The following is a 26,061-nucleotide window of genomic DNA, read 5'->3' as shown; positions in this document are numbered from 1 at the left end:
TCTCCAAAATTTATGTTGGCTATTGATTATGTTAAATAAAATCCTTAGACATTCTGTTCTGAATATTTGAAAAATGAGAAATGAGAGGAAAATTTCCAATTAAAAAGTGGTCTAATTAAAAGAAATAAACCCTCTGCAGTAAGGATAATTGGGCCTTGAGAGATTTATGGCTAAATTGTCATTACCGTTAACATTTGTTCAGCCCCAGACCTGGGCAATTTCACTTGGACAACAAGCTGTGGAGCCATGCTGGGTGCTGCTGATTTTGGTGAGCGCATTTTATTTTATGTAACTTGCCAGCTAAGTTTTCAGTTTTATGTATACTGGATCTCAGTTATCCATTATTACTTAGCAATGATTGCTTTTGTACTTTTTACTTCACGGTCACTTGAAGGCTAGAGTTTTTCTTCATTAACGAAATGCGTGGTTTGACCATATATCCATTAAGAAGGAATTTATCAGTGCACTTAAATGAAGATGCTGTGTGGTTTTAAGGAATTTCTCAGTTCTTAAAGTGACAGAGTGTAAACCATATATAAACATAGCATGTCTATTTATTTAAATCATCTCTGACTAGAAGAGCATTTTTTAAAAATGGGAGAAGAATCTTATTTCTTTCTTTGTACATATTTATGGGCATATGTACAGTTTTGTTACATGTATAGATTGTGTAGTGGTCAAGGCAGGGCTTTTAGTGTATCCATCACCTGATTAATGTACATCGTACGCATTAACTGATTTGTCATCATCCACCCCCCTCAAACCTTCTCACTCTGCTAAAACAACTCTCTACCACCTAATTTAGATGAGATGGTATTGGTAACACTTGAAATTAAAATGCCATTTATAAAATTCTTTAATATTTAATAGACAGTTATTGTCTTTAATGGCTCATTTACAACATACTTTAGCATGTTGTAAAATGGTTCAGTAGTAAATTCTTCACTGATGTTTTTAAGGAAGCAATAAAAAGCAATTTATGACAGGTATATACCACATTGGTGGAAAAACATGTCTGCTTTAACATGTAACAATGAATATTCTCTAAATTACAAAAGTAATTCCACATATGTGATAATTATAAATGATGGCTCAGCGGAGGTTCTGCCGTGTATCAGTGCTTGAAATATATTCACATAAACGTTGGTAACCTGTTAAGCACATTTACTTTCATCAGCACAATCTTTAATATAAGAAGATCATTAATACCTGCCTTATTTCAGGATATATTTGTCAAGAGAGAAGTTACATTTCATTGTGCATGCTTTGGTGGAAAAGCTGTTTGCAGATTTCTAAAGACAATTCAATGTGATTGTGTTATTTAAGCAACTGGAAATGGAAACATCTTACCTCATTTCTGTCTAGAGAAATGATGAATGGTTTTATGTAGCCAAGTTCTGCTTCAAGATTTCTATTGATTATCCCAGAATGGAAAGACATCACTTAGTGGGATAGTCTCCCCCCATCCCTACCCTTCCACTCATAAAACCCTCTAGTTACTCCCCAAACCCAGATTGCTGCTTTCTGAAACATTTCTCACTTCCATCATCTTCTGTCTGGGTGGAAATTAGTGTGGAAAAATGATTTACCACAATGTCTAAACTCTTTAGGGTGTCACCTCTTACATCATTAGCTGAAAAAATTATTCCTACTTGTGCCCTAGTACCCGAGAGGCTGAGTACAGAAGGCACCAGGCTATCCCGGTAGATCGCAGCCCGGGAGGTCAGAGATGAACTGATGGTGAGTCTGGAAATAGCTAATTATCCAAACCTCCTCACTCTGGAGGTGATGCAAGATGCACTTGGAGGTTTCCCTGGTGAGTGGGCAGGCGGGAAAGGGCAGTGTGGTTTAGTAGCACTTGGGCTATTTGTTTGTTATTAAGCAGATTCTGTTTTGCTGTGTACTGTTGCAAAAATGCTTTTGAATTCAAATGTGTTAGGAGATGAGTTTGAGTGGATGCACAGACAAAAATCCATTTTTAATGTTTTGGTGCTGAATTCCTTCATAGAAATCAACCGAAGTAATTTAGCCTTCATGTATGATGTTCTGGCTCTGGTATATCTTCACTGAAACGTTTTAGAGAGTTCTATTCAGAAGTGCAGCTGTTTTCCATCTGTTTAAAAAAATGGTGGTGAAGGCGCTCAAGCTGTATATAATTCTTGCATACTTGGTCTTAATTTGGGAAATGACATTAGTTAACCTTTAATAAATCTGTAGCAAATGAGAAGCCTGTGCCACTGTTTTTCACTAGCTTTTCAGAGATGAGGCAATATTTATTTAGGCATTAATGTAAACCATCATAGGCACAATCCGAACATCTGCTAACAAATTCAGTCCAATTGTCTACACAAATTCAGCCACAGACAGAATTTTTAATGTCAGATTGATGACCAATGTCTTCAAGTCCTGAAGAAAGACAGATTTATTTTCCTCCTGTTTACTAAAGCATGAAAAGGGACTGGTATTTTTTGGAAATACTTTTACTAGAACTGAAACTGTAGGTACCTTGGTACCAGACAGCATAAATTAGAATCTTGGCTCAGCCACTTACTAGCTAAGTGAGCTTGGACAAGCCACTTCTACCTATGCCATATCGTGATGTAAATAAATCCTTCTTTTAAAGTGAGTTTATATTTTAAAATGACTAACAAGTGCATGGTTCCTAGCAGGCGCTATGTCAGTGTTTTTAAAATAAAAACAAATAAACCTTCTCTGGAGGCTTGGATGAATGCTCAGAGAGTTGAATTAACCAGAACATTCAAACTTTCACTCCCCTTATTGCTTAGAATTGGCAATAAGCTCTCAATCATTTTAGTATATTTTATAAACTGAAGACTTTTAAGTACGTATGTAATGTCTTAATTTGGTATAATTTCCAACTTAATGAAAAGTTCATAGAAGAGTACAAAGAATTCCCATATACCTTGTGCCCTGATTCACCAATTGCTTACCTTTTGCTTATTAGTTTTTGCATTCATTAATTCCCTCTCTCTTCTTCGTTCCCTCTATCCTGCTCTTCTCTCTCTCTCTTTCCTCTTGACTTCTTCCCTCTCATGTTTTCTTAAAGTCATTTGAAAATAAATGGGAGGCATTTGCCTCTTTATTCTTAAATATTTCAGGATGTTTTAATAACAAGCGCATTTTCTTTCTTAACTACAGTATGAGGATCAAAATGAGGAAACTTAATGTTGATAGAACACTGTAATGGAATCTACAGGCTATATTCAGTTACTGTTGATTTTCTCAGTAATGTCCTTTATGGCTACGTATATGTGTCCTTGTTTTTGTGTGGGTGTACAGTTCATTCTGAGAATGACTATTTTTTCCTGGTCCAAGATCCAATGTAAGATCACAGTTGCATTTGGTTGCCATGTTTCTTGCCTTTATTTGAGACAATTCTCATGGTTATTTTAATTTTTTTTGTCTTTCATGACCTTGATATTATTTAGGAATGCAGAGAAATTATGTTGCAGGATGTTGCTCAAATTTGAGTTCATCTCATTTTCCTCATAGTTAGATCCAGGTTTAAGGTCAGTGTGTCTTTCAATTTTAAGAGGAACTGGTATTTCATCATCGTAGAGTTTTAGAGTGAAAAGATGGGGGAAATGTGATGCCCTGCAGATTCACATGTGGAGTGAGGTGGGTGTAGCAGACCGAAGAGGTATTCTGAAGGTGCTCATCTACAAGTGAATGACTGTGTTCTGAAAGAATAGTTCTCTGAGGGAATTCACCTCACCAATAATGGAGGCAAGTAGATCAACAGACGAGGAAGGCACAGCCTCTCTATTTTCCTTGATAAGAAATCAAGTGTAGGTAGAATTCTTTCTTGTGTAACATGGAAATAAATTAAACATTTGAAGAATGGGCTCTTCTGCCTGGGAACCTCAAAGTTTCTTGGTACCGGGAGACATAAATAGGCTTTCTGCTCTTTTGTAGTAAATCAGTAACTGTCTCCACATAATACCCACACATCAGGCAGAAGATGAAAAATGCAGCCCAGCATCCACCATCTTTTTAGTTCATTCCGAGAATGACCAGACATGTTCTAAAAAAATTCTCTTAGTCTAGATATGGGCAATGTCTTTCATCATTGAAAACACTGAGACTCTTTAAAAACAAATGACTTTTGAAGCAGACTGATAGAAAGGACTGTGTTATAGTTGGGAACAACAGAGGAATAAAATGATTGCAAGTAAATGCTTTCTTTTGGTGCCATGCACAAAGTTATCGATCTTGAATGTACTGAAGTTAGAAGTGACACAGTTTGGTTTAAATGTGCCTTCCAAAACTTATGTTGAAATTTAATTGTCATTGTGATGGTATTAAGAGGTAGGATTATGAAGAGGTGGATTAGGTCATAAGGCCTCCACCCTCATGAATGGATTAATGTCATTATCTCGAGGGCTGTGTTCCTTATTGTGAGAGTGGATTGTTATACAAGCAAGTTCAGCCCTTTCTCGCTCTCTTGAGCACTCTTTCCCTTCCATCTTCTGCCATGGGATAATGTAGCAAGAAGGCCCTCACCAGATGCTGGCACCTTGATATTAGACTTCCCAGTTCTGGAACTATGAGAAATAGATTTTTTTAAAGGTATTCTGTTTCAGTTTCAGGTATTCTGTTACAGCAGCAGAAAACAGACTAAGGCAAAAAATTGGTACAGAGAATGGCGTTATTGCTATAACAAATACTTGAAAATGTGGAAGCAGCTTTGGCGTTGGGTAATGGGTAGAGGCTGGAACAGTTTTGAAGTAAATGCTGAAAAACTATATTGCTGTGAATGGAGTGTTAAGGGTGGCTCTGGTGAGGGCTCAGAAGAGAATAGCTGTAGGGAAAGTCTGAGACTTCTTAGAGATCACTTAAGAGGTTGTGATCAGAATGTTGTTAGAAATGTGGACGGTAAGGGCCATTCTGATGAAGTCTCAAGCAGAAATGAGAAACATGTATTGGAAACCAGAGTAAAGGCAATCCTTGTTTTAACATGGTAAAGAATTTGGCTGAATTGCGTTCATGCACTAAGGTTTTAGAAGATGGAAGTGTTTTATAAGATTCCATTAGAAGATGGAATTTAAGAGCAATGATCTAGGATATGTGGCAGGAGAGTGTTCAAGGTGCTGCATGGCTTCTTTTGGGTGCTTACAGTAAAATGAGTGAATAGAGAAATTATTTAAAGGCAGAATTTACAATTAAAGGGGAAGCAGAACAGAAAGATTTGGAAGACTCTCTGCCTGGCCATGTGAAGAATAAAACAGCATATTTGGGAGAGAATACTAAGGGTGTGGTCAGGCAAAAGAGATTGCTAAAATGATTGATACAGCTGGAATGGAGCCAGGTGCTTGCTGTTCAAGACAATGAGAAAATTACCCTGATGATATTTCAGAGATCTTTCAGGAAAGCTAGCACCTTGAGGGCAAGATTTCAAGAGGGGTACCTGTGGGACCTCAGCATTCAATGCCCTATGCAGCCTTGGGATTCTCCCCAAATTCCAATGCAGCCCCCCTCAAGCAGGCCCAGGTACAGCTAGTGCCAGAGCTTCAGAGGGCACAAGTGGTATGCCTTGATGGTGTCCACATGGTACTGATCCTGTGGAAGTTCAGAGTTCATGAGCCTTGGGGCCATAGTCACCTCCACATAGATTCCAAAGGATGTATCAGACAGTCTGGGGTCCTGGCAGAAAGTTGTTACAAGGGAGGAGCCACCACAGAGAGCATGTACTAGGGGGCAGTCATGGGAGCGAGGCTACCTCAGAGACTCCCGAAATGTAGAGCTGCCGGTGTACAACTCCAGCCTGGGAGAGCTGCAGGCATAGGACTCCAACCCAAGAGAGCTGCTGAGTGGATTGGGTCCAGCAAAACCACAGGGGCAGGGCTGCCCGTGGCATTGGCCACCTAATTCCTGCTGTAGCATGTCCAGGATGCAGGACATACAGAGCCAAAGGACATTATTCTCCAGCTTTAAGACTTGATGTTGTTTTACCTGTTGGGTTTTGGACATACTGAGAACCAGTTACTTCTTTTCTTTTTCTATTTCTCCCTTTTGGAATGGGAATGTCTGTTTTATGCCTGTTCCATCACTGTGTTTTGGAAGTAGATAACTTGTTTTGATTTTATAGGCTCACAGCTGGAGGACATTTGAGGTGGGATGAATCTTGAGTCTCATATCTGATTTAGATGGAACTCTGGACACTGGGCTTTTGAATTGGTGCTTTTGGGCTATTGAGATGGAATGAATATATTTTGTATGTAAGAAGAACATGAGTTTTGGGAGGCCAGAGGTGGAATGTTATGGCTTGAATGTCTCCTCCAAAACTCATGTTGAAATTTAATTGCCTTTGTGCTATTGGACTTCCTAGCCCCTAGAACTGTGAGAAATAAATTTCTTGGTAAATTACTCAATTTCTGTTCTGTTACAGCAGCAGAAAACAGACTAAGACATGACAAGAAAGAGTTAATTCTTTCAAGTAAGTGCCTCAGGTACACTCTGGGAAAATATGACTGAATGAGTTACTGCTCAGCCTAAAATTAAACTCCTGGCTTCTTGTCTGGCGTATGAACTATTAGATCACATTACTTTCCACTGATGGATCTATTTCTTTAATGAATTGAAAAAAGAATACCCAGTGGTTCCTTTTGTGTGAAGAAAATAAGATAAATATTAGCCAGGAAAGGTCATTTTGGTTTCCAGTATGTGGGGAGTTCATTATGATGAGTTCTGATAAATTATATTGTGTAGTTCTTTCTGATAGCAGAAGGTCACATCATGCCGTTGGGTGGACGTAAAGACAAACACACTTAATAAAGTTGGAGGATCTGGGAGATGAACATTTTCAAGTTGTTTTTTCTGAGCAACTCATGTTTATACAGCTATTTAAAGCCATTTCTCTCTTGTTGAACTAATTACTCAAGGCCCATACTCTCTTACATGCAGCCCCAAAGTGGTGAGTCTTCAAATTTATCACCGAAAGTGTTCTCTAATCAAACTTGTGGAATTATCTTTGGGTTATCTAAGAGAAAAATCTCAGTTGTGCTTGGTGGTCAATTCTTAATTGGTTCTACAGGATTCTAAAGTAATTAGACTTCATTTCAAAAATCATTTTTATGTTATATTTGAAACTTGAATATTTATTAACACATATCATAATTTTTCTCTGATCTTTACCACTGGGAGGGATGTATTTAACTTAGCATCGTTACAAATGGTATAGTTTCATGTTCTGTTTTTTTCTTAAGATGTCTTTGCTTTAGGGTCATCTGAGTCCTTTTATAAATGTGTTCACTAAGTAGAAAAATCCTTTTAGGTTTATGCATTGAGGGAGTGTCAACTACAGTATTCACAAGTGTTCTTTATATTTTGGTATGGTGGATTATATTGGAAACACTTTTTCTCTTGGTGTCCTATTAATATTTTTTCAAAAAGCAACCTCATAGATTGTCTAGCATCATCTTCAGGCTTATGTCACACAAATCCAGGAATTCAGATCTTCGTGCTGGCTTTTCCACTGCTCCATGGGCTTGGGCAAATTGCATGTCTTGGGAATGCATTACCTCTAACTTCCATTTTTCCTGATGGTCAATGAAATGGGAGAGTGAAATTTGTGCATTTCAAATGATTTGGGACCCTCTGTTAAATTTTGAATACCCTTCCTGCTGCAGAAAGTTCTTTACAACTATGTGGTGTTAACTAATATGTGGCTAATTAATGACTGTAGAATTCTTTATCTTTTCCTCCCTAATAGTAGGACACCTTACAACTATGGATATGTTTGGCTGTCTGCCACTTGCCTGAAACTGCAGGTGTCATGGTTAAAAACCATTGTTTTGCTACTGGAAATTAGTTTCATTTTAACATTAAAATGCTAATTGATTCCTTTATTTTTTTTGGCCTTTTTAACATAGGTCTTCTGAGCTACGATAATTTTTTGGAATGGCAGAAATGATTGGTTCTAGCAACAGATGGAAATTTGGAGTCACTCTGAAATATATCCTGGAATAAGTGTGTTTGACTAGAACCACATCTTATGAGGTCCCCAAGGTAAGATTATTTTAACATTCACCTGGACATGATATCTTTACAAAGTATTGGGAATTTAGCAAAAGTGAGTATCCTGGAGTTGATGATCCATTTTAGAAGCCTGCTTTTACACTTTTTGGGAATTTGGGGAAATGTTGATTTTTTCATTTTAGCTTTCATCTGTGAAATGAAAATTATTTCAGTTTGCAAAATAGTACTTTGGTTTATTCAATAGGGGAAAAAATGAGGAAATACAAATCTATTGCTGAAGAGCTTTCTGGCCCCAACCCTACCACTCTGCCCTGGCATTTCTCTGGCGGAATGGTTGTTGAGCTATTGTTAAGTGAATACTTGTTTTAGAGACAGGGAACTTATTGCTACTAACCCAGCAACTTGTTACATAGAATTGTCCACGTAAGAAGAAGATAGATGAGGGATCATTGCCCAGGATTTGGAATGTGTGCCCTTGAGACTTTTGATTTAATGCATTTGTTGTTGGAATCCAACCAGGAAAACAGAAACCATTCTGCTGGCTTTTTCACTGCTCTGTGAGCTTGGGTAAATTGCATGTCTTGGGAATGAATTATCTCCAACTTCCATTTTTGTCCAGTGGGAAGTGAATTCAGGAGACTGGTTATACATATGATGGGAGAGTCAGAGAAACTGAGCGGAAGATACACAGGAAGCCACTGCCATCCCCTGGCTGGGAACCATGGAAGCAGTTAGACCGTGGGGAGGCAGTGCCTAGAAGAAGGAAACTAGGGTGGAAACTAGAACCACAGTGGGCCCTTCTGGCAGGAACTGGAGCCATGGTGGAGAGATGGCCACCCCACAGATCCTGCCAAAGACAGAGAAGGCAGGGAGAAATGTCCTGGCCTATCCCTTTTCCTATTCTCCAGGCTCCAGCTGTTGCCTTTCCTTGACTGAACCCAGCCAGTAACCAGCTGACCTGGGAGCCTGGGAAATGCAGCCTAGAGGGCCCTCCAGCCCTCAATATAGGGGAAGCGGGAGGAATGGATCTGAAGGCAAAACAGGCCCAGGCTGTCATATAATTCATATATTTAAAATAAACTTTTGTTTCTTTTTAATAAACTTGTTTATTTTCATTTTATAATATCACTTTCATTACTGAAGAACATCCCATCTTGTGGCTGTGTCATAATTTGTTTAACCAGTCTCATACTGTTAAACATTTGGATCATCATTTTTTTTGTCTTTCCCTCCCTGCCTCCCTGCCTTCTTTTTTTGAGACAGGGTCTCACTCTTTGCTCAGGCTAGAGTGTGGTGGTATAATCATAGCTCACTCCTGCCTTGAATTCCTGGCCTCAAGCATTCCTTCCACCTCGGTCTCCCAGTGTGCTGGGATTACAGGCATGAGCCACCATGCATGGTCAGATCATTTTCAATAGTATAAACAATAAAAAAAGTCCCATACATTGCTGGTTATTTCTTTAGGGTTAAATCCTATAAGTGATCTGCTGGATTGTAAACGTTTGACACACATGATCAAATTATCGATCAATTTATGGTTTTATCAAGTTAAACTCTTTCTCTTTGTATTAGAGATATTTCATTCAATTATTGCCAACAGTGGGGCATTATTTTAAATATTTTAATTGCTTTCCTTTGAGTGTGGGTGGCATTGTGGTTTTGATGAGTTTCACATCTTTGATTATATTACACCTGTAAGGCATAGATGAAGGGATTTCACAGGTGTTTTTAAGGTTTCACATACACTGAATTTAGTTAATCAAAAGAGAGACTATCCTGGGTGGGGCTGACCTAATCAGATAAGCCCTAAAAGGGGACTGAGCCTTTCCTGGAGGAAGAGATTCAAACCATGAAGGAGCACGTGCAGGGGCCATGTGGCAAAGACATGAACGGCTTGAGAGCAGTTCCTGGTCGATAGCAAGAATACGGGGAATACAAAGAGTCCCAAGAAAATGGCTTTTGCCAACAACCTGAGAGCACTTGGAAGTGATCCTTCCCCAGTTGAGCCTCCAGATGAGGACACACCCAGCTGACACCTTGATTTTAGCCTGTGAGTTTCTGAGCAGAAGACCCAGCCAGAACATGCCAGACTCCTGACTTACAGAAACTGTGAGATAATATATTGGTGTTGTTTCACACTGCTCCTGTCCAAGCTCTAACTAGGCCCGACCCTGCTTAGCTTCTGAGATCAGGTGGGTTGAGGGTAGTATGGCTATAGATTGTTGTTTTAAACTTCTAAGTTTGGTAATTTGCTTCAGACATTGCTAACATTCTAAACTTACACAGAAACATGGAGCCTCTCTGCTTTGAGGGGCCTTTCGTTTCTCAAAGCATGCCTTCCATCTCCACCTCAGTGTACACACATGAAGAGGACAGAAACTCTAGAAACAGCTTGAAAGGTGGCAAAGAAAATAATACATGGATCTTACCTGAGTTCTAGATGGTATTATCAATCACATAATTTGGGGGAAGTCCAGAGGCTCAAATTCCGGTATTGGATGATTTTTTTTTGTTAATGTAACACTCTGTCTCACACATAATGTTTTAAAATTCCAGTTATTACCCCAGTATCAGCTATCAATCTATTTGTTACAAAGGCTTATTCCTCTTACCCAAGGATCAGAAGTTCAAATGGCCACATGTAAATGAGTTGGGCTGGTTGGGCCCAAGGTACTGACTAGTGGGAGGGACTGTGGAGACCCTTCTAGGGGCAGTTGCGACCATGGCAGCCTGTTACTCCCATGTGGAAATGTGAGCCCAGGGATGCCAGGAATAATTTTTCAAGAGAATCTGGATTCTGATTTGCAATCTGGACATTGTATGTGTTGGCAACCAATTCAATTTATTTCTTTTTTTTTTTTTAAAGCACAGATCAAACAAAACACATTTGCAGGCTGGATCAGATACCCTGGCTTCCAGTTTGTCATAATTAGTGGCCCCAAAAGGGACAATTTCAAGGCATCACATAAATGAAAGATTAATTTTCTATTGCTGCATTGCAAATTACCCAACATAGCCGTTTAAAACCATTTTGAAACAGTTTAAAAGGGCAAAAAGAAGCCAGTGCTTTTTGTTACCTTTAACACCAAGTTCTTCAAACATGATTGGCCTGGCTACTTAAAAAGCAGACCAAATCTCAAATCAATGAGCAATACACCCTTTAACAAGATCTATTTGACAGAATTGTGAGAGGTCACGGAGAGAGAATGTTGGCAGCAGAACATGTGTGTGCCTCAGCGTATGGTGTGGGCATTCAATTCCCCTGAGGCTTTGATGTGTTTTCGTGGAGTAGGGGACTGGGACTTTGGTAGAGGCACTGCTAGGTTGCTGGGAGCTGGAGATACTTCCTTATAGGACTTCCTTAGGGGTCTTGCCTATAGTGTGACTCAGGCAAGAAGCCAAACTCAGGTACCATGTTTTTATTGTCGGCCCATAAGTGTGTATACATTTGCATATATTAAACAGGGGTTTCTTTGATCCATTGTGGTAATAATAGATGCCATGAGGCATGTGTAAGGAAGAACCTATTAGCACCGGAATTTCAGATGCCAAATGCCGTGAGTTTTGCTTCAAAAGTTAATATAAAAAAAGCAAACAAAAAAAAGTTACTCGAGTTCTATCTACTTAATTCCCTTCTGATGTTATAAAATGGCAGAAAATTAGGCAGCTGGGAATAATGTTTTTGATATCTTCCTTTTTTTACTCTTTTGTTTTAGAATAGACCATGCAACTGAATTGTCATGTGAACTGAACTGTTTTTGAGCAACTGTTTTGATACTGTCCATCATACGAAGTTAAATTTATTTTATATTCACCTGTATTTGCCCATACTCCTTCCCAAAGGAGGAGTTGAGATTGGTTTAATCAACTATGAACCTAGTCTTCCAGACCAGAAAGCCTTAGGGTACAGTCAGAGAAACCAGCAGAAAGTTCTTGGACCACATGTGCAAAATCTCCATGGATTCTTTCAGATCCAGAAACCATATATATTTTATTTGGATCTGGCTCTAAGTGTGTTGCTTTTACATCTCATGGTATAAAATAGAATAAAATCCCCATGCTCTATTAGGGTAACTCAGGCAACAACTTGCAGATTCATAAATAAGCTTCTCACTGATGCATAGTGCTAACTTGGAAAACTCTTAATTATCAAAGGTTTTTATTGAAAATTTAGTTAATGCTAAGTGCAAATAAGGTTTGATTGGTCTTCTGTTTTCTTGGGAGAAAGGAATTCCAGCTCCAGGGATCTGCCCCTGCTTTCTCCCGCCTTCCTAGAATGGTGCTTGCCAGGGAGTCTGGCCTTCCTCAGCCCTCACTGACTCCAGCCCTGCTTTTCCTCCAGGATGAGAGTCTGTGCTAAGTCAGTGTTGCTGTCGCACTGGCTCTTTCTAGCCTACGTGTTAATGGTGTGCTGTAAGCTGATGTCCGCCTCAAGCCAGCACCTCCGGGGACATGCAGGTAAGCCCTTTAAGCTCATTATGCACTGCTGAGATAATAAAACCCCTCCAAATGTCAGAGTCCACATTTTAGACACAGATAACTGATGTGAGCTTCTGATGGTGTGTACATAACTAGAGGAAGCATGAAATATGGCGGAGTAACACAGTTTAATGGTTTAGTGCTTTAAGAGTCCTTTAAAAATATTTTTCAGGCTTTTAAAAACTTTTGTTTTCTTGGGCACACTTTTATTTTTATAGCAGTTTTTCTCAAGGAATCCCAGAAAACCATCAGCAATTTGTGTGGTTGGCGTGTGTGTGTGTGCATACATGTCAGTCCATCTGCCCATCCATCCATCCACTCCTGCAGCTTCCTTAGAAGTAGAACATCTTTATGATAAACTTAAACTAACACTTACAGGGCTTTAGTGAAGGGAATAGTCAGATAATTTAAGATCTTTTTGAGAGATGTGGAGAAAATATGCTACATGATTTTTTTAAAAAAAGAAAAGAGAAAAAGCTGTGGTAACTTTCATAAGGGACTTGAAATGGGTGTTGTCTAAAGATTTAGAGGCAGTCATTCGGATAACTTCTAGTGAAACTCATATCTCTGCATTGCTGATTTTTAAAGGCAAGATCAAAACCATCAGCTACCGATCAGTTTGTGTGTTTTTTGTGTGTGTGTGTGTTTCTGTCCTTTCTTTCTTACATCAACATTTAAAGTGACACAGTGGAAACTCCCCAGTAAATTGTGTTTTCCTGAATAATTCATATGTGTCAATGGACTTGTCAATTAATTTACTCTCTCAGCTTTGGTAATCTGAGGCATGGCAGTGCCAGAAATGTTTTGACTTCTTTGGGAAAGAGTGATGCCTGAACCCTAAATCACGTATGGGTCAGAATTATAAATTCTGTCTCCAAAGGTCTTGTGTATAGAAACATCATGAGATATTGTTACCACCAAATATATAACATGTCATACTTCCCACTTCGTTATTCTGATATTTTAAGGTTAGTCATAATTTAAGGCTCAAGATAATTTTTAAAATCTCACACAACTCAATTTTCTCTCCTCAAGTGACAGTTCCAAGAAGATGAGAAAAATGATTGAAGTTTCAGCAAATCAGCATAAAATCAATACCATTTGGCTGCTGTGAAGTGCCCACAGCTAGTTGGTTATTGTGCTGTGCTTATTTTTATGAGTTTGTTCACGAGGATAGTGTTTGAGGTGCTCAATCTTATCTCTCTTCTTGAGTGGAGTTTAAGAGTCAGATTAGTTGACAGGTGAAGCATTTCAGTGGGATTACCACCCACTCCCATTCATGCTATAAATTTTCTCTAATGATCTTCAGGGAATAAAAGTCCATGATCCTTGCAATGTCCATGTGGCATTTTTTGTCCCAGTTTAGTGCTCAGCTGATAGAGAACTCAGGATCACCAGAATTAATTGGGGCAGTGCACCGAGATCCTGAGAAACTCTGATCAGATTTTCACTCTCCTGTGGGTATATTATAGGAAGTCTGACAGCGGAAGCAAGTTGCAGAGTGTTACCTGCAGACGGCTGTGTCTGAGTGTCCAGAGAGGCTCCTGGCACTGTCCCATGGGCTTCATGGTTAGTGCTGGCCAATTAAAGAAATGGTGGCACTAGGAAACCCTAGTTAGAAGTTGGATGCTTTTTATGGCTTGGATTAGAAGAGTGGATGTTGATTGCTGTGTGTAAACAAGGAGGTATTTTACAACCCTATCTCCACCTACCTGGCTAAGAGACACAGAAGAAAGGTGGGAATCTCCCCCCAGTTTTGGGAGATGGGTGTTATGGTAGGTGTGTATCAGAGATTTAATTTTAGTTTAAGCATTAAAAAAACCAAAATGAAAACCCACCTTATTTTCACAGGTTGGGTGGTGAGACTCTTTCTTGAAGACAAATGACATTAATACATTTCCACAGAATCCAGAGGTAGTATTTTTAAGCAACTAAAGAACACAAAAGACGGCTTTTGTTGTTTTTAAAGTCTATTTTCCATCATAATTGAGCAGGAGATCACGTACACATATAGGACTGTGTAGCTTCAAGCTGTAGAAAAGGTGAAGGGGCCAAATGGCAGGTTCGTTTCTTTTAAAAGGAGGCCAGGGCTAACTCTTGTTATTTCTTCAACTAGCAATTTGTCGTTTTGTTCCTTTTTTTTTTTTTTTTGGCTGTAAGCAGTGCATCATTTCCCCACAAGAGGGTAGCAAATAAGTTTTGTGCAGTGGAAAGATGCCTTCTGGAAGGAAGTTTCGGAAACTCAACTCCTGTGGAATTAAAGATTTAGGAATCTTCCTAGAAATTTCATCTGGTATAGACACGAGTAGTTGGGACACAAAGCATCTTACAACTTTAAGATTTATTCCTGTGAATACTAGGAGACTTCAAAAATTCAGATTTTTGTCCTTTAAAGATGGAGTCATAGCTAGTTTTCTGATGGAGCTGAGAAAGTTGAGAACTTGGGTGCTATTGATTTATACGTTCACTTTAATAGTTCCATTTCCCTAGAGAACTTTGAATATAACCTGGACTGCACTATTTCAATTCCACAAAATGCTGTGGTGCTTGGTGACTATTTAATAAAATCTGTTGGCATAAAGTCCCTGGAAAAACTGGGGCACACCTGGAAATGAGGCAGGAAAGGAAATCAAATGTTGGGGGGTCTAAAGTCAAACCTAATTCTGGTTCTGGTACATCCTGGCTGTGTGGCCTTATCCAGGCCACTTAACCTCTCTGAACCTGTTTTATCATCTGTAAAAATGGAATGATATCCACGCCTATTTTATTTGGAGTTATTGGGATAACTAATAAGGAAAAGTAGGTGAAGGGATTAGCACATAGTAAACATTCCATAAATGGCAGCTGTTTTCACATTTGGAGGCATCTAGAATGAGCGTGGAAAGGTTCGCATTCCAGGAACGGCTGAAGACTGTGAGCATGGGTAGGTAGATGTGGTCAGAGCCTTCAGGGTTTGAAGATTTCTCATGTATAAGAGAAAAAGGCTTGTTTTTTCATTGTTCTAGTAAGCTGACTGTGGCGAAGAAAGTTGCTCTATGAAGACTGAGGTTTCACCTCAACCTTAAGGAGAGAAAGGCTTCAACAAGCTGGGGAACAGAGTGACCCAGAAGGGTGTTGACAGCCCTTTTATTTGCTGGCCTTGACCTAAATCTGCTGTAGAGAGGATGTCTCAGTGATTGGGAAGTAGTTAGATGTCAAGAATTGTGAAGGGTCTGAGCTTTTACCCTCCTTGCAAGCTAACAGGTTAGCTGGTCATAGTTTCGTGGATGCTGGGCAGAAGGCATGAGATGCTTGGGTCAGAGACAAAAGATTTTATTTTATTTTAATTAATCAATTAATTTTTTGAGATGGAGTCTCCCTCTGTCACTTATGCTGGAGTGCAGTGGCGCAGTCTCGGCTCACTGCAACCTCTGCCTCCCAAGTTCAAGTGATTCTCCTGCCTCAGCCTCCTGAGTAGCTGGGGTTATAGGCGCCTACCACAGCGCCCAGCTAATTTTTGTATTTTTAGTAGAGGTGGGCTTTCACCATGTTATCCAGGCTGGTCTCGAACTCCTGACCTCAAGTGATCCACCCACCTCGGCCTCCCAAAGTGCTGGGATTACAGGCCTGAGACACTGCGCCCGGCCCGAGACAAAAGATTTTATTACTCATGGCAGAGGAAGCAGCATGAGCTTCAGTTTTGCTTCAGTTCTTCTTTCATTCTTGGGCAAGTTATGAAACCTCTTCGGGACTCAGCCTCTTTCTATGTAAAATGAGAATAATAAAAATAATAAAAAATAAGTCTCACGGTTATAATAAGGAATCAATTAATACCTGGGAAATGCTGAGAACTGTGTTTGCTTAGTGAGTGCTCAAATGCTAGTTATCCTTATTTAGACCTGTCTTCTTCTTTTGAATGTTATCTGTTTTGTAGAGGTTCTGTACTGTTCAAATTTATGGAAATTTAGGTTTTCTGTTTTTTTTTTCTGTTATAAATGATTATGCAAAATATGCATGTTGTGATTGTGTGTTTTGGTGGTTTATGTTATTTTTAACTTAGGGTAAATTTTTTGAAGAGCAGTTGTTGCATCCAAGTTTGATCCCATGTTTTCTGTCCCCTATGATGGCTGAAATTTATAGGAACCCTGCAAATACTCTTGACTAAATAGCATATGCTGTTTTAGTTCTAATTTTCTACAATAAACCTGGTAATTTCAAAAATACTAACTGAGTGGGGCATATAACATCTACTACAGGAGTCTCTCTGAGGCTTAAATTTGAGATAACATTTGTGAAAATGATAAAATTGTATGTACAGGCGGCTATTTGTACTTTGCTGGCAGAAATGAATTGTACTTAACACAGATGAGTTTGAAAAATGATTTGCCTGCATTGCCTAAGTTCTGACACTAGGGGGTAGGCAAGGCTTATCATAGCTAAATAGAGCCACATGTAATTTTGCATGTTATAAAGCTGCGCTGAAAAAAGTAAAAGGCAACAGAGGAAATTAATTTTACTAACACATTTTATTTAACCCAATATATTCAAAATATTATCATTTTAACATGTGACCCTAGCCATGTTTCAAGTGCTCAATAGCCGCATGTGGTTAGAGCCTACTATGATAAGTACCATGAACTAATAATGAGTTAGGTCTTAATGTTGCTTTTTTAAAGATTGGAATTATGGGTTATTTTAATTTTCATGGGTCAGTCATAGAGCACATTGTTTTATGTCTCTTTATTTCACTTAATTTCTTTTATGTTTTATTTAGTTATTTAGTTCTCTCTCTCTTTTTTTTTTTTTTAAACAAATGACTACTAAATTTAGAAAAAGTACCAGGTAAGTGGGATTCGTAACCTCAAGTAATAAAGAATGGGGAAGAGTTCTGTTTCCTGATGAATAGCTTATGCTGTTATTCTCTGCAAGAGCATATTTTTAGGGAGAGGGAAGTGGCAAAAGTAATTTGACAGTGTGTGTGTGTTTATGCATGTGATATCAACCATTAAGTCTTAAAGTTACCGACTAGCAAACTTATTTTGATCAATAATGAGCACTTACCCACTGGGGTAAGTGAAACCTGATGATACTGTTTTAATATGGTTTCTCCTGTACTTTTCTCCATCTTCCTTCTTCCTGTCCCACTTCCAGTGAATGGTTATTTCAGTAAATCTATGGATGTATTGCTATGCAGGCAACTCCACAATAGCATACGCTATTTTATGAGCAAGAAAAAGAAAAGACTGTGGAATGGTTTAAAGGGCCTATGTTTTGGTAGCAATGGAAAAAGGCATCCATAAGATAGTGGTTACTTTATTCTCTCCCTGGGGAGTTTTTGCACGAAAAACACAGAGAGGGCCCACTGTAGCGAGATTCCATCTGAACCTTACAAAGTAGAGAGCAGGCACCTGTATTATTTAACAACCGTACTATTGATTACTCAGACCTGCAGCCAAAGATGAGAACAAATGATTCAGAAGTTAAAAAAAAAAAAAAAACTGGAAGTTTGACTCTAGCTCCTATCAAGGTACAGTTTGATGTGAGTGGTGATGAGTCTCCATTTCAGTCTTGCTATGACACGGTTAGGCTGAGGAGAGTTGTCACCCTGTCAAGGTGACCTCCATTTCCACCTCTTGGGAAGGACTGTGAAAATACTTACTCATTTTGTACCAGCTCAGCTTTTTGAATGCTAAAAGCTTCCATCGTGAGGGATTCCACTAGCCTCCCTTGTACCCCATATTATATTTCTTCAGTGCCATCTTGATGGGCTCAGCTTTTAATAAGAAGGGAAAGGAACACATTATATGCAGTGTTCATATTCGGCTTCTTCTCACCTCCTCAGCTGCAAGTTCAAGTCCCAGTGCCACTGACAAGTTCAGCTTTGTGAAATGTCTGACAAATGAGCATGCTTTACATCCTTTGTGTGTGTGTGTGTGTGTGTGTGTGTGTGTGTAAAGAAAGGGTTGTATTACTGACAGGAGTAAAGAATTTCAGTTCCTCAAATGAGCTTGTGAGCCATCCTACTTGGCAGAGTAGGCTTTTTCACCCTTCCCTCTTTGAGTCTTTAGGGCAGAACAGGCAACTGTCTTTGAAGAGTTCCTCTGGTAGTTTGGGAAAAGATTCTCCTTACCCTTGAGAAGAAATTTCCCTTTTTCTTCTTTCAAGCCACGGCCTTAGACTCATCTAAACAAAGCCTACAATTTGGGGTTTAAAAAGCTACAGGTCAATACCTCATTTGTATGCCAGTGCTATACGAGGAAATTGGAATCATTTGTTCCATATAAGGAAAATAAAATCATTGGTAAAAAGAAACAGCAGGGGTAGAGATGGGGCAGGAAGAAAAATGACGTTTTGTGTTTTCCTAGGTGTTGCTTGGATGCTTGAAATATTTTGGTCCATATGGTAGTCTCAGAATAGAACACTGGAAATAATATTTTTGAAGGGACATTTAAAAACCCATTACAAAGGATTGTTTGTGAGATGACTGTGTGTGCAAGAGTTAAAAACAGTTTGACTACTAAGGCCAAGTACCATCAATGCTTATATTTTAGGGTATGTCTGAAATCAGATAAGAACTATAACTAAGTCCGACAGGGTTAGAAGGGCCTGAGGTTGTTGGGTGTCTCCACCTGGGCTCTGTTTTTTTCTTAGCTGTTGGGGATTGAGTAATGGGATCCTAGAAGCAGAGAGGGAACAATAGAGAAATTTGTTTCAGGAAAAATATAATATAGGCATGAAATGAAAGAAGTGAATAGCAACAGTGTTGTTAGCAGCAGGCAATTTTTCAGTAGCTCATCACTGACATTGCACAGCTACCTGGGAAAGGGTTGGGAATAAATACCAGCCATCCAAGGGTGTGGGAGATTTCAGCAATCCAAACTTGGTTGTGCATAAAGGAGTCAAGAGGTGTGTCTTCTTCCCCAAAGTCAAACAGTTACAGATTTTGGAAAAGTCTCCTTTGCTCTGGAAATTCTTATTTGTTGTTTAGAAAGCATTTGCAAGAAATAGTGGGAGGCTTGTCTTTCAAGTGGCACTTTCAAAGGCTGGTTGGATTTGAGCTAGAGAAATGAACAGGTGAACATGTTGCTGTTTTCTGCCCTCCCTGCAAGTGTCCTGTGGTCATTTTACAGGCTTTTCAAGTAAGTGTTGCCCCGTGGAGGACAGTGATTTCTAACTATGCATAGTCTATGTGTTTGAGCTGTTGCCGGCTAAATATATCCAATAGGAAATAATACCCACATTGAAAGGGAGAGAGCAGCTATTAATATGTATTACTTGTCTAGTTAGTTGCTTTCAGGATACCACCTAGAAATTGGAAACATTCACAGAATGGCTAGGTCAGCATTTTTCTGGCCCAGGGTGTGTGTGTGTGTGTGTGTGTGTGTGTGTGTGTGTGTGTATGTATGTATGTCTGCGTGTGTCTGTCTGTTGTGTGTGTGTCTGTGTCTGTTTCTATTTGTCTTCTCCTGGAAAACAAGTATGACATTGTTTGATCTCTCCAGGTGAGAGCTGATCTGGAATTTGTTTTCTAATGAGCCTGATTCATGCCTCATAGGTGTGTGACACATCAGAACCTGGATTGTTTCTATAAGTCACTGAGACCTGAGTTTGAACCCTACTAATTTTAGAATTTGTAATGGAATGTGTGATGAAAGATCAGCCTTGAGATGATACGGCTGATATTTACCCATGCTGTCTATGAAAAGGGATTTGCTAAGCAAATAAATGGTGTAAATATATTTACCAAGGAGCTGTTCACGTTATCTTAAAAAATCGTCAAGTGCTTTGGGAAGCATTTATTTAACATGAAGTCAAAATGCTTGTGTCTTCTCTCTGCAAAGTCCTACCTATGTGACCCTGGGCAAAGTTATTTAATCTCTCTGAGCCTCAGTTTCTTCTTCCTGGAAGTGAGTATTACAACATCCCCTACCTAAAAGTATTTTTGTGACATGAAATGAGACAATTTATCTAAAGAGCTTGGTATTATGTCTGGAATTTAATGCATTTTCTTATTTATTATTGCTACATAATAGTTGTGCATATCTTTGGGGTACATGTGATATTTTGATACATATATACAATGTGTAATGATCAAACCAGGACAGTTGCAACATCGATCACCCCAAACGTTCACCCTTTCTTTATGTTGGGAATATTGTGATTCCTCTTCTCTAGCTATTTTGAACTAAAACTAAATTATTGTTAACTATAGTTACCGTACCATACTATTGAACACTACCTCATATTTCTTCTAACTGCATTTTTTTAACTATTAACCTCTGTTCATCTCTCCCTCCTCCCAACCCTTCCTAGCCCCTGGTAACCACCAATCAACTTTCTACCAGTATGAAATCTACTTATGTAAGCTCTCACATATGAATGAGAGCATGCAGTATTTATTCTGTGCCTGGCTTATGTCAGTTAACATAATGACCTTCAGTTACATCCATATTGCTGCAAATGACAGGATTTTATTCTTTTTCATGACTGAATAATATTCCATTATATATATGTACCACATTTGCTTTATCCATTCCTCCAGTGATGGACACTTAGGTTGTTCCCGTATCTTGGCTGCTGTAAATATGGCTGCAATAAACATGGGAGTATAGTTATCTCCTTGATATTTTGGTTTCCTTTCTTTTGGATAGATATCCAGCAGTGGGATTGCTGGATCATTTGGTCCTTTTATTTTTAGTTTTTGAAGGACCACTATACTGTTTTCCATAGTGGCTGTACTAATCTACATTCCCCCAATGATGTATGAGTATTCTCCTTTCTCCACATTCTTGCCAGCATCTGTTATTTTTTGTCTTTTTGATAAAAACCATTTTGACTGGGGTGAGATGATATCTCATTGTGGTTTTGACTTGCATGTCCCTGTTGATTAGTGATGCTGAGCATTTTTTCATATACCTGTTGGTCATTTGTATGTCTTCTTTTGAGAAATGTTTATTCAACTCTTTTGCCCATTTTAAAACTGGATCGTTTTTATTTTTTGCTGTTAAGTTGTTTGAGTTCCTTATATATGCTGCTTATTAATTGATTGTTGGGTGGATAGTTTGCAAATATTTTTGGCCTTTTCATAGGTTATCTTTTCACTTTGCCGATTGCTTCCTTTGCAATGCAGAAAATTTTTGCTTTTGTGACCTGTGCTTTCGAAGTCTTACTAAAAAAATTTTTGCCCAGACCAATGTCTTGAAGCATTTCCCCAGTTTTTGCTTCTAATAGTTTCATAGTTTCAGGTGTTAGACTTAAGTCTTTACTCCATTTTGATTTGATTTTTGTATATAGTGAGAGATAGGGGTCTAGCTTTGTTCTTCTGCATATGGTTTTTCAGTTTTCCCAGCACCATTTTTTGAAGAGACTGTCCTTTCCCCAATATAGGTTCTTGGTGTCTTTGTCAAAAATGAGTTGGTATTGTAAATAGTGCTGCAATAAACATTCGTGTGCATGTGTCTTTATAGTAGAATGATTTATAATCATTTGGGTATATACTCAGTAATGGGATTGCTGGGTCAAATGGTATTTCTGGTTCTAGATCCTTGAGGAATTGCCACACTGTCTTCCACAATAGTTGAACTAATTTACACTCCCACCAACAGTGTAAAAGCATTCCTATTTCTCCACATCCTCTACCGCATCTGTTGTTTCCTGACTTTTTAATGATCGCCATTCTAACTGGCATGAGATTTTGGAACCAACCCAAATACCCATCAGTGATAGACTGGATAAAGAAAATGTGGCATGTATACACCATGGAATACTATGCAGCCATAAAAAAGAATGAGTTCATGTCCTTTGCAGGGACATGGATGAAGCTGGAAACCATCATTCTCAGCAAACTAACACAGGAACAGAAAACCAAACACCGCATGTTCTCACTCATAAGTGGGAGTTGAACAATGAGAACACATTGATACAGGAAGGGAAACATCACACATCAGGGCCTGTCGGGTGGGGAGCAAGGGGAGGGAGAGTATTAGGACAAATACCTAATGCATGCAGGGCTTAAAACCTAGATGGTTGGCTGATAGATGCAGCAAACCACCATGGCACATATATACCTATGTAACAAACCTGCACATTCTGCACATGTATCCCAGAACTTTAAAGTAAAATAAAAATAAAATGAGTTGGCTGTAAATGTGTGGATTTATTTCTGGGTTCTGTATTCTGTTCCACTGCTCTACGTGTCTGTTTTTATGCTAGTACCATGCTGTTTTAATTACTATGGCTTTGTAGTATATTTTGAAGTCAAGTAGTGTGACGCCTCCAGCTTTGTTCTTTTTGTCCAATTCGGATTGTTTTGGTTATTTTGGGTCTTTTATGGCTCCACATGAATTTTAGCATTGTTTTTTCAAGTTTTATGAAGAATGTTACTGGTTTTTGATAGAGATTGCATTGAATCTATAGACCACTTTGGGTAGTATTGACATTTTAACAATATTAATTCTTCTAACCCATGAGTATAGGCATGTTTCTTTTTTTGTCTGTCTTCTTCATTGACTTTCATCAATGTTTAATAGTTTTCTTTGTAGAGATTTTTTGCATCTCTGGTTTAATTTGTTTCTAGGTATTTTATATTCTTTGTGTCTATTGTAAATGATATTGATGCCTTGATTACTTTTTCAGATTGTTTGCATATAAATGCTATGGATTTTTGTATGTTAATTTTGTATCCTGCAACTTTACTGAATTCACTTATCAGTTCTAAGTGTTTTTTGCTAGAATCTTTAGGCTTTTCTAAATGTAATGTCATGTCATCTATGAACAAGAATGATTTGTCTTCTTCCTTTCCAATTTGGATGCCCTTTATTTCTTTCTCTTGTCTAATTGCTGTGGCTAGAACTTCAAATGTTAGGTTGAAAAAAAGTGGTAAATTTGTGCATCCTTGTCTTATTCCAGATCTTAGAGAAATATCTTTCAATTTTCCCCCAAGCAGTATGTTAGCTGTGGGTTTGTTACGTATGGCTGTTTTTGTTTTGAGGTATGTTCCTTCTGTACCCAATTTGTTGAGAGTTTTTATCATAAAAGAATGTTGAATTGTGTTGAATGCTTTTAAAACATCTGTTGAAATGATCGTATGGTTTTTGTCCTTGATTCTGTTAATCTGATGTATCATGTTTATTGATTTGCATATGTTGAACCATCTTTGCATCCCTGGGATGACATTGATTATTTGATCATGGTGAATGATCTTTTTATTGTGTCATTGAATTTGTTTTCCAGTGTTTTATTGAGGACGTTTACATCTGTGTTCATCAGGGATATTGGCTTGTAGTTTTCTTTTCATTGTGTCCTTACCTGGTTTTGGTGTAAGGGCAATACTGGCCTTGTAGAGTGAATTTGCACATATTACCTCTTCTTCATTTTTTTGAATAGTTTGAGTATAATTGGTGTTATAAGTAGTTCTTTAAATATTTGGTGGAATTCAGCAGTGAAGCCATCATGTCCTGGGCTTTTCTTTGATGGGAGATGCTTTATGACTGCCTTAATCTCATTATTTGTTATCGATCTGTTTGAGTTTTCTATTTCTTCCTGGTTTAATCTTGGCAGGTTGTATGTGTCCAGGAATTTATTCATTTCTTTTAGCTTTTCCAATTTGTTGGCGTATAGCTGTTGATGATCCATTGAATTTCTGTGGTATCAGTTGTTATGTCTTCTTTTTTTTCTTTCTGATTATATTTATTTGGGTCTTCCCTCTTTTTATTCTTAGTCTCTAGCTAAAGGTTTTTCAATTTTTTTATCTTTTCAAAAAAACAACTTTTTGTTAATCTTTTGTATTTTTAAAAGTTTCAATTTCATTATTTCTGCTCTGGTATTACTTCATTCCTTCTACTAATTTTGGATTTGGTTGGTTCTCTTCTAGTTTCCTGAGATGTATCATTGTTTATTTGAAATTGTTCTACTCTTTTGAAGTAGGCATTTATTGCTATAATCTTCACTTTTAATGCTGCTTTTTCTGTATCCCATAGATTTTGGGATGTTTGTTTACATTTTCATTCCTTTCATGAATTTTTAAATTTCCTTCTTAATTGCTTCATTTTCCCATTGATCATTTAAGAACATGTTGTTTAATTTCCATGTGCTTGTATAGTTTCCAAAGTTCTTATTACTGATTTCTACTTTTATTCCAATGTGGTCAGAAAAAAATACTTGATATCATTTTTAGTTTTTTGAATTTGTTGAGACTTGTTTTGTCACCCAACATGTGACCTGTCCTGGAGAATGTTCCATATGCTGATGAGAAGAAGGTGTATTTTGCAGCAGCTGGATGAAATGTTCTGTAAATGTCAGGTCCATTTTGTCTAGAGTGTAGTTTAACTCTGATGTTTCTTTGTTGATTTTTCTGTCTGGATGATCTGTACATTACTGAGCGGGGGTGTTGAAGTCCTCTACTATTATTAGTCTCTCTCTCTTTAGATCTGTTAATGTTTGCTTTATGTGTTTGGGTTCTATGGTGTTGCGTGCATATATATTTACAGTTGTTATATCCTCTTGCTGAATTCACCCCTTTATCGTTATATAGTGAACTTCTTTGTCTCTTTTACAGCCTTTGACTTGAAGCCTATAACTGGTATAAGGTTAGCTACTCCTGCTCTTTTCTCATTTCCATTTGCATGGAATAGCTTTCCTTCCTTTCACTTTCAGTCTATGTGTGTCTTTATAGGTGAAGTGAATTTCTTGTAGGCAGCTTATAGTTGGGTTGTGTTTTTAAAAAATCTACTCAGCCACTCTATGTCTTTTAATTGGAGAATTCAGTCAATTTACATTCAAGGTTGTTATTGGATATGTAAGTACTTACCACTGTCATATTGTTATTTTCTGGTTGTTTTGTAACTCCTCTCTTTCTTCCTTTGTTACTGTCTTCTTCCTCTGTGGCTATGTGATTTTTTTCTCTGGTAATATGTTTTAATTTGTTGCTTTTCATTGTTATTGTATCTATTATGGGTTTTTGCCTCGCAGGGGTTACCATGAGGCTTACAGAAAACTTCTTATAGATATAACAAGTTATTTTAAATAAACGATAAGCGATTACAAAGAAAAGAAACCAACAAATGAAAAACAAAAACCCTGCACTTTAACTTCATCCCTTCCACATTTTGACTGTTTGTTGTCTCAATTTTCATCTTTTAATATTGCCTATCCCTAATAAGTTGCTGTTGTCATTGTTATTTTTGATAGATTTGTCTTTTAGTTTTCATATTAGTGACATGAGTGGGTTACACACTGTAATTACAGTATTAGGATATTTTGAATTTATCTGTGTACTTACTTTAGCAGTTAGTTTGTTACCTTCAAATGCTTTCTTTTTGCACATTACTGTTATTTTCTTTCAGATTGAAGAACTCCATTTAGCATTTCTTGTAAGACAAGTCTAGTAGTGCTGAATTCCCCCAGCTCTTGTTTGTCTGGGAAAGACTTTATCTGTCCTTCATGTTTGAAAGAAAGCTTTTCTGGGTGCAGTATTCTTGGCTTATGGTTTTTTTCTTTAGTAGTTTGAATATGTTGTCCCATCTTTCCTGGCCTGTGTGGTTTCCTTTGAGAAGTCTGTTGCCAGACAATTCAGAGCTCCTCAAAATGTTATTAGCTGCTTTCCTC

At 38.1% G+C, this 26,061-nt stretch overlaps 1 protein-coding gene across 6 annotated transcripts in view; it reads left to right on the top strand.

Annotated features, from left to right (window-relative positions):
- Positions 1-26,061, top strand: part of TAFA4 (TAFA chemokine like family member 4) — a 201,215-nt gene that overhangs the window by 40,691 nt on the left and 134,463 nt on the right. For 4 of the 6 annotated variants that reach the window (XM_003811588.5, XM_055110130.2, XM_055110131.2 and 1 more), the window contains exons 2-3: positions 7,893-8,028; positions 12,341-12,456. In XM_003811588.5, the coding sequence (XP_003811636.1) occupies positions 8,015-8,028; positions 12,341-12,456 (130 nt within the window). In that variant the 5' untranslated portion in view covers positions 7,893-8,014. Of the gene's footprint in view, positions 1-7,892; positions 8,030-12,340; positions 12,457-26,061 lie in introns of those variants that run through there. The other 2 variants (XM_063602811.1, XM_063602812.1) reach the window with 2 other exon arrangements.

Source organism: Pan paniscus, chromosome 2, assembly GCF_029289425.2.
Source record: "Pan paniscus chromosome 2, NHGRI_mPanPan1-v2.0_pri, whole genome shotgun sequence".
Classification (NCBI taxonomy): Eukaryota; Metazoa; Chordata; class Mammalia; order Primates; family Hominidae; genus Pan; species Pan paniscus.
The sequence above is the reverse complement of the archived record's forward strand: the minus strand, read 5'-3'. Positions and strand labels throughout refer to the sequence as shown.